The 10,503-nt window shown below is 44.5% G+C and overlaps 1 protein-coding gene across 1 annotated transcript; it reads left to right on the forward strand.

Annotated features, from left to right (window-relative positions):
• Window positions 1-1,975: 1,975 nt before the first annotated feature.
• On the forward strand, window positions 1,976-3,702 carry LOC104517157 (deoxycytidylate deaminase-like; the record flags this gene model as incomplete). Its single annotated transcript, XM_010161722.1, has 2 exons — window positions 1,976-2,087; window positions 3,567-3,702. Coding segments are annotated over 2 exons (248 nt in total), but the record flags the coding sequence as incomplete, so codon positions are not given.
• Between the last annotated feature and the right edge of the window lie 6,801 nt (window positions 3,703-10,503).

A 10,503-nucleotide genomic window follows, 5' to 3' on the forward strand; every position in this document is an offset into this window, starting at 1 on the left:
TCACTCGTATTAGCTGAAGCAATTTCTTGGCATCTCAGTTAACCTGTCATGGTTCAGTTTGGCGTGGAGAGGTGTGAGGGCATGTCTTCAATTTCTTCTCTCCGTTGTGAGCTTCTCTGAACACTTTTCTTTGTTAGTAGGATTCCGCCTGGTCGAGCTTCAGGCCCAGCCAGTGAAAAGGACCACACAGCCACTTCTGCTGCTGGTTCTCTTTTTGGTTTTCCCCTTTTGAATATGCCCATCACAGAGGCGCTGGCTGGCTTGGCTGTGGCCAGAGCTGGGTCTGACTTGGAGTCAGGGAGCTTCTAGCAGCTTCTCATAGGAGCCGTCCCTGTGACCCTTCCCCCGCTATCACAATCCCACCACACAAGCCCCAGCCCTTTAGTTATGATGATTCAAGCCGGTTTGGGCAGTCTCAAAATCACCTACTCGATTTTTTTTGTGTTTGCTTTGACAGTTCTGGGTAATGTCAGAGTGAGAGGGGTGTGCTGGTTACACCAGGAGTGTATGTTTTTCCTTCCTTACGTTGAGGCGGTAGCCTTAAAGAGGATCCATATTCATTCCAGGAACGAGCCAAAATTGCTAACTTGTGATGTGCCATACACCAATTATTCAAACCCAGCAATTTCTCTTTGGTAAATAGTACCCTGTGGGTTTCTAAAGTGCAATTTTATCATGTGCTGGAATTGTCTTCACTCAGACAGCGCAACCTCTTTATGACAAGCCAACTGCAAGCCTCAATATACGCTATTTTATGATTTTGGTTGTAATAGTAATAATTAACAAGATACTTGTTTTGTAATGTTTGCCTTCAGAAAGTACTGGTACTGGAGTTGCTAGGAGATGTCTCGCTGGTCGCAGTTACCTGTGATGTGTTTTGCTGCATGGCTGGACACTGCTAGAAGGGTGCCTCAGTCTTAAGCTGCGGTACTTGGTAAGAGCAGCCCAGGACGACAGGTACTGTGACCCTTGTGTTTTGACAGGCTAATTAATTGTATCTGAGATGCTCCATTGTTTTGGTTTTCCAGCGTTTTCCAGATAGGTGAGAGTTTGGGGAGAGCGCTCTGATCTTTGATTTGAAATTTGCCAAGCTTAGATATGTTGGGGGAGGAGTGGGTCTGGGGGAAGGAGAGATGTCTGCCTTTCGTCTCTGAGTGAAAAGCACAGAATTCCCCTGTTGTGTTTTACGCTGGCCGAGCAGTCTTTCAGCCAAAAGAAAAAGATTCATCACCTTTTCTTCCTCCCTTCTTCCACCTAAATAAACCCCCCAGTGCAGAGAAAGAAGCAACCTTTTGTGCCACTTTATATCTAAGGGAAAAGTTCTTGAACCCATCTCCTCTCAGTGTTTAGAAGGCTTTCACAGAACATAATCTCAAGAGAAACTTAGCAGGGGACTATTAGAATGGATTACAGCCTTGGATTTTTGCTGGTAAGTGTTGTAACGAGAGGCAAACTCATGGTAGTAACTGCAGGCAGAAACGAATGACTGCATGGGAAGCTACCAAATAGAAATCGAGTAAGCACTTGTCAGTAGGCAGAAGTACAAAATAGCTTAGATTAGAGGCTTGCAGTTAGCTCAGTCATTATAAAAAAGATGATGTTGTTTGGGTGAAAAGAATGCCAGTACATGATATACCTGAATCTTAGAAATATACAAGGTGTTATCTGTAAAGGATAAATTGCGCTGTCTTTGAATAGCTCGATGCTCTGAATAGCTCAGCCTTCTTATCTAAAACTGAAATTTGCAATCTCGCTTGGGTGCCTTTCCCCTGAAAGGAAATGTTGCATATGCGAGTTCCTGGAAAGCACGTAACGCTCTGAGATTTTACTGTTAAAATATTAGTGAATGTGCGGTGGTCTGAGCTAGATTCTGATCCCGGTTACCTTAAACTTGTGCAGTCACAAGAATACAACCTGCAGTAACTCTAGCTATGTGTTGTTTGCTGATGGTTGGTTTTTTCCCCGTGAACTATAGCTTCGGCAATGAAGCATCCTGCAAAAAACGAGAGGATTATTTGGAATGGCCTGAGTATTTTATGGCAGTAGCCTTTTTGTCAGCACAAAGAAGCAAGGATCCAAGTTCTCAGGTAAGAAGGCAACGTATAAGAATAACATAACCTAATCTATATTGCACATCGCGTCAGTTGCACATGTAGCACTTTCAGGGATTTCTTATTAAAAATTATTTCAGTATATAGCTATTCATTTTTTAACATGCTCAGCAGCTTTTGTTACAGAAATTCTCTTATTGGGCCTGACCTCGTGTATAATTCTCTGTGTATGTTTGTGGCTTGGAGTTTTGTAAATCTTCTTTTCATCTAGAGGTTAAAATAATACATGACTTTTGTGTCCTTTTTCCAGTAAATATAGTTACTGTTAGAGGACGATATAACTACTGAAATATTTAGATTGTGGTTTCTTAAGACACAGCATTTTACAAGTTCTTTTTCCTCACCTGCACGAGTATAAAAATTCCCGTTTCTTTGTTCTTGGGTTGGCTGGAGCTTTCTTCTAGTTTGGTCCTTCCCCCAGGTTCCCCTTCCACCTCTGCTTCACTGTCCCCATTCTTGGCTTCCTTCACGTGCCTCTGTTGAACACTGGTTTGAGGCACTTGGTCAATTGATACACCTCCTGAAACATGCTGTTCTGGGGGGCCCAGTTGTCCTGTTACTCTTAACTTGTGTGAAAAAGTTCAGGAAGCAAATCCCAGCAAAGCCAGGGAGTAAATGCATGTTAACAGTCTGCTGAGTTACTTGCTGGCTGCTGTGCATTATGGCTCTTAGTTCTCTGAAGGTTATTCACTTAGGGCTAAACTTCTGTTAATAAACACACTGAGTTAAAATCAGCACTGTTGCCACTTCAATAAATCTAAAATATGGACAGAAAACATAAAACTGGGCCACTTTATCATTCTATAAGAAGGGTCCCTGTGCAGACTTGGATTGAAGTAATAAAGGGTGGGAGTTAAAAGTTCTGGTATTTTCTGGTATCTGGTATTGTAAACGAACCACAAAAGTTTGTGAACCCATTGCTGCCTAGGTCAACACTACTACTGCTGAAGTAATAAAGGGTGGGAGTTAAAAGTTCTGGTATTTTGGTGCACATGGGTGTAAACAAACCACAAAAGTTTGTGAACCCATTGCTGCCTAGGTCAACACTACTGCCTTTCTGTTCCATTTTCCATACCTTTTCTTTTGCTGCTGCTGCTGGAAGAGCTAGTCTGGGGAGTTGAACTGACAGACGACTTAGGTTTAGTAGGTTTAGTTCAGTGCTGGTTCTGCTCCCTGAACTAGGTTCACTTCACTGTCGGAGAGGGGACAGTGCTAGCAGGCGGGGATGGGGACTGCATGACCAGAGGGGTAGCAGGGTTGCGTCTGCCCTGCTTTATTTTAAAGCTCCACCAGTTAGGTACAGTAGTAGCCTCGCTCACTAGGTGATGTGTCTATATAAAGTGAAACTTGGATCTCTGAAATGAAAACTGTAGGACTGACATTTCAGATCTCGTCTTTTTTACTGCTACATCGTTTTGCATGCTGTTGGTACTATATAAATCTGGTTTGATTTAGGTTGGTGCCTGCATTGTAAATTCAGAAAACAAGATTGTTGGAATTGGATACAATGGGATGCCTAATGGCTGCAGTGATGACGTACTACCCTGGACAAGAACAGCAGCACATAGGCTGGACACGAAATATCCTTATGGTAAGGCTTCTTCTGGTTGACAGGTCAGGTCCGTGATGTCTGCGTATGTGAAAGTTCAGATGGTAAAATATTGATTGGTTTTTCTTCAGCTTACCTGATTTTGTTAAGTGTGCCCATGTGTGATACGTCAGGATAAAAATCATCGCTCTGAAAAGAAATTAAAACAGTCTTTATAAAAAAACTGTCTTCCTGGTAAAGTATGTCCATAAATGATGAGCTGTTTTGGATTGTGTAGCGAAAACTTGTGAGTATGACATGGCTCATTAGCACACAGTTGCAGTATAGGCAGGTGACTGCTGCTTCTCTGTGTTCATCTCCACAGAAATTGCAGAGAGCAAGTATATGCAAAACAAATAGTTGGGTCTAAATCACAGGTATTAAAATAGTGAACTCCAGTGGTTGTGGGAAATGCCAGTGTTCAGGTGTTGATGGAGTAAGCAATACGTATTATGAAGGAGCTGAGTTTTGTTTGTCTTGAAGTATGTGATTGCATTCCGTCATTCCATGCTGGTTCTGCCTCATCTGGTGTGCAGATCGACCCTGTTAGGGGTGAGGTGACTTTCGCTGTTTATTTCAGCCTCTGATTTGATTCACGTTTACTAAGCAGGCAAGAGGAATGAAGAGCAGGGACAGCTTCATGGTCAATGTGGCTGAGTGCTGCTTTGGATCCTCTACAGAGGGGTAGTTTGGGCTTCTACAAGCCTGCTCAGAAGGGTCCTCTGCAAATCTTGGTGCACCGAGGGCTGTACAGTTCCCCTCTGGGCCAGGTGTGGTTTGCAGGAACCAAGAAGAGAAGTTGCTGGGCTGCCTCAGACTTCATGCTGTGAGTGCTGGGCGGGAAACGCAGCGGGGCGCTGCCTCATAGCCTGCAGTGGCTGATGTTGGGGAGGAACTGTGTTGAGGACTGATAAAGAAGGGAGGAGTGTACGCTCTCTTAAATCCCTCTTCATCTTTCTGCTTCCACGCCAGCTCCAGCTGCACCTCTGTGGGGTGAGACCAATGCAGCAGCAGCCATGGGCAGCGGGAAAATGGGTATGAGGAGCTCCTCCACCCTGTGCTGCATCTCAGCTCGTCCCGGGCTCAGGAGTGGCAGGGGGAAGAATCACAAAACTGAGTAAGACCCCTGAGAAATTCTCCCTTCCCCCTGCACGAGTTGAGGGAAATGAGCACCAGAGTTTAGCTTTGGCAAAGACATAGTGACTCTTTTCCAGTGTCCAGTATTTCTTTGCCTACTAATTCTACTTTTTACTTGGATCTTGTGACAATTGGTCTGATACAGAAATGCGGCTTGCGTGAGCTTTGATGTTCCCTGTGTTCACCCAGAGTTCCCCCGAAAACCAGCGTTACATTTCCTGGTTTCCCATAGCACTGAAGTGAAAGATGATATGCAGTGGTTCAGCACGTAATCCATCAGTTTCGTACTTGAGTTCTTAAAACTCTGGTACTTTGTCCTTGTTCACTTTACCAATTTATTATAAAACCTCTAGATTAACTCTTAAGCTTGAGACAGTTTCATATTATTTTTCATAAGAGATGTATTCCTGATACTAGCCAGCTCCTGCCAAATTTTAAATCTGCTCTAAAGCACAGAAGCACTGGTTTTACGTGTAAAGACAGTACCGTAATGCTACAATTCGGTATGACTGCTCTTTATTTACGGGGCGAGGAAGCAAGTGTAGCCCACCGATCTAATATAAAGTACTGAAAACAGAATATTGATTTTGGTTGAATTTTTATGCAGCTGTGAGGTCTCGGTTCTGAATTAAGATGAGCGTGGGTGGTCTCTGGGACCTAAGCATGTTCCAGGCACTTACATCTAAGCCAACCAATTTAAACTAAAAATGCTGTATGAATTTGTGAGGAATCATGGTACAAGGTGACCTGAGATTTTCTTTTAATTATTTCACTCTGACTCCCAAAGATGTGGAGTAAAGTAAAAATCTCTAATACGGGGTTTGGTTTTTTTTTTTTTTTTAAAAAAAAGGCACTAATCTAACAGCCTGGAGAGATGAGATGAGATCATTTCTAGGGGTTGGTGTAACTACTGCCCTTCCCCCCCAAGATTCTTAGTCTTCACCTCATTAAAAAAAATCACAACTTTGTAACATAAAGTGTCTGCTGTGATGAATAAACGACCTATTTTGTAATTCACAGATCATTTAAACTCTAGCAGTTTCTTATTAATCTTGATAGCACAGTTGACAGACCAGACAAGTATATATATAAAAAAAATCTTCTGCTTTAAAAAATTCTGGTAGATGCAAAGAGACACACAGAATTGCTGCTAAAATCTCATTAAACTGTCATGTTTTCCTTTCCGCTTTTACTAATCATCCCAGCATTTGTGTAAATTGAACTTTTTATCCTTGCTTTTTCCTGACTCGCTTGTTCAGAGACAGTACAATCTTATTCTCTGTGCTCCGTTAGCTTATCACAGGAATGCTGGCACCTTCATCACGGGAGCTGCAGCCTAGCTTATTAGGTAAAGCTGATGGTAGTTGTTTGTGTACCACCACACTAACTTGGAAAATGTCTTGTCCAGCTACTTCATGTACCTGCAGTGGTACAGAAAAGGGCTGGGGGTGGATCTGAATGCTGACCTCCTGGTTTTATGTACCGTTGAAGGTTAGGCATACACATTAGCTCACTTCCCATCTGTTTGGTGCCACTCTGACTAGCTTTGCCCAGAACAAAGCCTGAGTATTGCTCCATGAATGGCTCACTCAAAGCCTGCTCCGGAGGGCAGAGTGGGAAAAAGGCTGCAAGAAAACTGTCATCCTGTGTAGGCCTATAATGCAAAGCCTGCTGAGATGGGATGCTTAACCCTCCTCCCTCCCTCAGGCCGTACTGGGGGTTATGCAAGGCACACTCTGTTTCGTGCTGCGAAAATACCACTCTGCTGGGCTGCAAAAACGTCATCCACTTCTTTATGCACTTTGAACTGAGACATACAAAATAAGGATGTGGTGCCGTGGGTCTCCTGAGACCTGGAGCCTTGAGGAAACCCGGGGCCAAGTGCTGTGTAATGCTGATGGAGCCCTGCGTAGGATGAACCGAGCCAGTCTGTGCCAGTTGGTCTCAGGGCCAAGGGTCAGTCCCTGGCCCTGTCTGTGTTTAGCAGCGTAGGCATAGCAGGGCATTGGACCCAGAGGCTGTCTTCGCAGAAGTGTGTTAGATGATCCTATAATAAATTTATTGAGCCGCAGCAGAACAGATGGATGCATTGACCTGGCAGCTCTGATCAGATTCACTGTTTCATGGCTAGAAAACTTCCGCTTTCCACCATAAATTCATCTGTGGTTAGTTTACACGTTCTTGTGAGTGCCGGCATTGTTCTTTTAGCTTTTGTTATTCACCGTGATTAACCCTCCTTTCCCCGCTTCCCCTGTGCGCTTACTGATAACCATAACCTCCTGAACTTTTGTTGTAAGGCGGAACCAGCCCCGGTGTCTGTTACCTACGTCAGCAGCAATGTACGGACATACCCAACCTGCACCTTCACAGGGCGGGGGGGTGGTTCTGACCAGCTCAGTGCTAGGAAAAAGGTCGTGCTGGGGTAAAAAACCTTGTATTACCCATATCTAAGTGTAACCTGAGCTGCTACTGAAAGAAAGCATCAGAATGTGGTAGGTAGTGCTCACTTTACCTTTGGAGGATGCGACTGTTCGTGAGGCGTTACGGGAGAGGTGACGTGGATCACCTGTATTGACACTGCATTCCTTAGGAGAGTCTTGAAGCAGATTAGAACCTTTTTTTCCTCCTAGTTTTAGCATAAATTTGAACAGTTTAGCAGCATAGCCTTACCCTACAGGGGTACTGGGAGAGGAATTTTTACAAGAGCCTGTAGTGATAGGACACGGGGTAATGGGTATAAATTGAAATCAGGGAGGTTTAGATTAGATGTCAGGAAGAAATTCTTCACAGAGAGGGTGGTGAGGCTCTGGAACAGGTTGCCCAGAGATGTTGTGGATGCCCCATCCCTGGATGTCTTCAAGGCCAGGCTGGATGTGGCCTTGAGCAACCTGGTCTAGTGGAAGGTGTCCCTGCCCATGGCAGGGGGGTTGGAACTAAATGATCTTTAAGGTCCCTTCCAACCCTAACCATTCTATGATTCTATGTCGGAAAGCACAGGGTGTTTTGCAGAATGCTGTTTTTCACCGCACAAAACTGGGCTTTTGTTGTCATGTTGGAACTGGCCCTTTCCAGGCTGCCAGCCAGTGACGGGACGGGATGTTTCTGCGCACACGAGAGAAATGAAAGGCCAGTTTTGAACACCTACTTCACTAAGATGTTGTTAAAGCTCTTCCCGAAGCATTGTGTTCAGTACTGTGTGCAAAAGCTTCTTGATAATTAGACAAAACACTGGCTTTCAGAGTCAAAAGTGAGCGCCCTCTGTTTCTGTGAGATGAATCCCAGGATTTGATGATGCTCCGTTTCCTCTCAACGATCATTTAAAATACTACATTTTTCTCCTATTAACGCAAGGCTTCCCACTAATGCTAGTTGCAGTGCTCCTGGTATGGCCTCTGTCTCCACTGTAATCTAAGAACACCCATTTGACAACCGGTCTCTAATTAAGAGAGTTTTAAATTAAAATGACTGGCAAATTTAGAAACCTCCGAGCAATAGAAAAAAAATATTGAGTAAATATGCTTACAAATATTTATACAGGTTCGGATACGATAAAATATGTGCCGTGGCAAAAAGTATGCTCTAATTGCACGGTACCTGCTGTGTAAAACGAAACAAACTGTTATCACCATTTCCTCGTGTTAAGATTATGAGCTTTTCGTCAATTTCTTAGAGAGAGGAACACTCGAAGATACTCAGGCAAATGTTCCTTTTGTAGAAGCTGTTATTTTGACAGCACAGAACTTGATAAGGCTCTATGAAAGAGTGCGGTGCTCTCTCTCCAACTGGCAATGCCAAGCGGAGGCTTCAGCTGGAAAGGGATCTGTAGGAGACAGTCTCCACCTACAGCCACTCATTCTCTTGTCCTGCATGGATTTTGGTGTCACACATCAAATCTCTAGAAAGCTTGGAGATTTGGGAACACCAGGAATAATTTCTCTCGTTCTGTTTACACGCTAAGAATCGCCTCTGTGTTCTGCAGAGAGTAGAACAGGCCTGGAGCAGGATGGGAGGAGCTGACCAATGGGGGTGGATTAGCTAATGCTTCTCAGGCTTTGAGAGAGGCTTCTCTGGTCTGCCCCCAGCAGATTTGGGGATGTTCATCAATGGGCTGAGTGGTTCCCATCTTCACTTCCCAGTTCTCCTTTTTCACGGAAGAAAGTGGTGGGGCTGGGGCCGTTCCCCTCTCCTGACTGCAGTCTGAAGAGGCTGGGACTCTGAGGAAGCCTGGTGGTGTTGTCCTTGCCTCCCTGCCCTGACCACAGCAACTGCTTTTCCTCAGCAGCTGGGTGTCAGCCCAGCGCCAGTGTCCTGCCTTCCCTTAGTGCAGTGACCCCAGCCATCCCGGTGCTTTCACAAAGGCTGAAAAAAAGAAGATGAAAGGACCCCGTTCCTTTCAATAAGTTTCGGTCCCTTCCATGATCCTTGGTGTGTCCAGCACCAGGGGTCACTGATAGGTGCTCCAACTGTAGGTGGAGCTTGGACAAAGGTGGGATGGGCAGGGGATGACCACAAAAAGGGGAAGATTTTACCAAAAGACTGAGAGGTGGTGAGCCAAATTACAGAACTCCCTGTGTCCGTTTTCATGCCAGGTTTATCTTGAAGAACACGGTGGTATTATCATGTATCTGTACTGGGGACCTGGAACATTTGTCTAGTTGGTTATATGGAAGTAGGAAAACTTCCGGTAACAAATAGGTCAGAACTTGTTGCATGACACTATATGCACTGAAATTTCAAATGTAACACCGTGTTTAGTGCATAACTTCTCAAAACTCCTAGTCTGGCTTAGATAATTAGTAATTAATCACATAGAAAGGTCATTCCCCCCCACCCCTCCTTTGATTGCTTCTTAAAAGGTGGCGTGTTATGGTGGTCCTTACTCCAAGCTCTCCATCAAGCGTGTGAGCCTTTAAACAGTGTTAAACGCTTTGACTAGCCCTGTGGTTCTTACAACATCACTAGTCAGGAGGTGGGAAAGGGTACTTCTGCCTCTGCAACCCACTGCGAGCGTGCTCATGTGTTGTGGTTAATCCTGAAAGATGACCGTTAATTAAGCGGGGGTGTCTTATTTACAGGTAGGCTTAAGGCTGCGTGCTGCCTTGTATATGCAGCACAAAGCAGCATGCAATGAGAAAAGATAGAAACAATTAATTGTTTTATAGCAATTAATAGCAATTAATACTACCAGTAATGAAGCAGTCATTCCTCTGCTGCAGGGTTTTTTTTCCCCTCTTGTGAATATAGTAGCAGGTGGTGGTCATGTCAGAGCACACACTAACTTCTCATTGCATGGTTATTTCTTCAGCTAATGAAGCCTTTCGAGGATACTTTTCAAGCCACTTTTCCAGAATGGAAACCAGTGTTACAGACTTTGTATTATGTTGGCTGTGCGTGAATATTAGTTTTTTTAAAAACTGTGTTGGGCTGGCCCTGGCTGGATGCCGGGTGCCCACCAAACGGCTCCATCCCTGCCCTCCTCGGCTGGGCAGGGGAGGGAACACGTAAGGAAAGGCTCGTGGGTCGAGACAAGGGCAGGGAGAGATCCCTCAGTAATCACCGTCACGAGCAAAGCAGACTCGACTTGGGATAATGAATATAATTTGTTGCCAATCATGGGGGAAAATTAGGTTAATTTATTACCTGTCAAATCAGAGAAGTGTAATGAGA

Source organism: Eurypyga helias, unplaced genomic scaffold (genome assembly GCF_000690775.1).
Source record: "Eurypyga helias isolate BGI_N326 unplaced genomic scaffold, ASM69077v1 scaffold35671, whole genome shotgun sequence".
Taxonomy (NCBI): Eukaryota; Metazoa; Chordata; class Aves; order Eurypygiformes; family Eurypygidae; genus Eurypyga; species Eurypyga helias.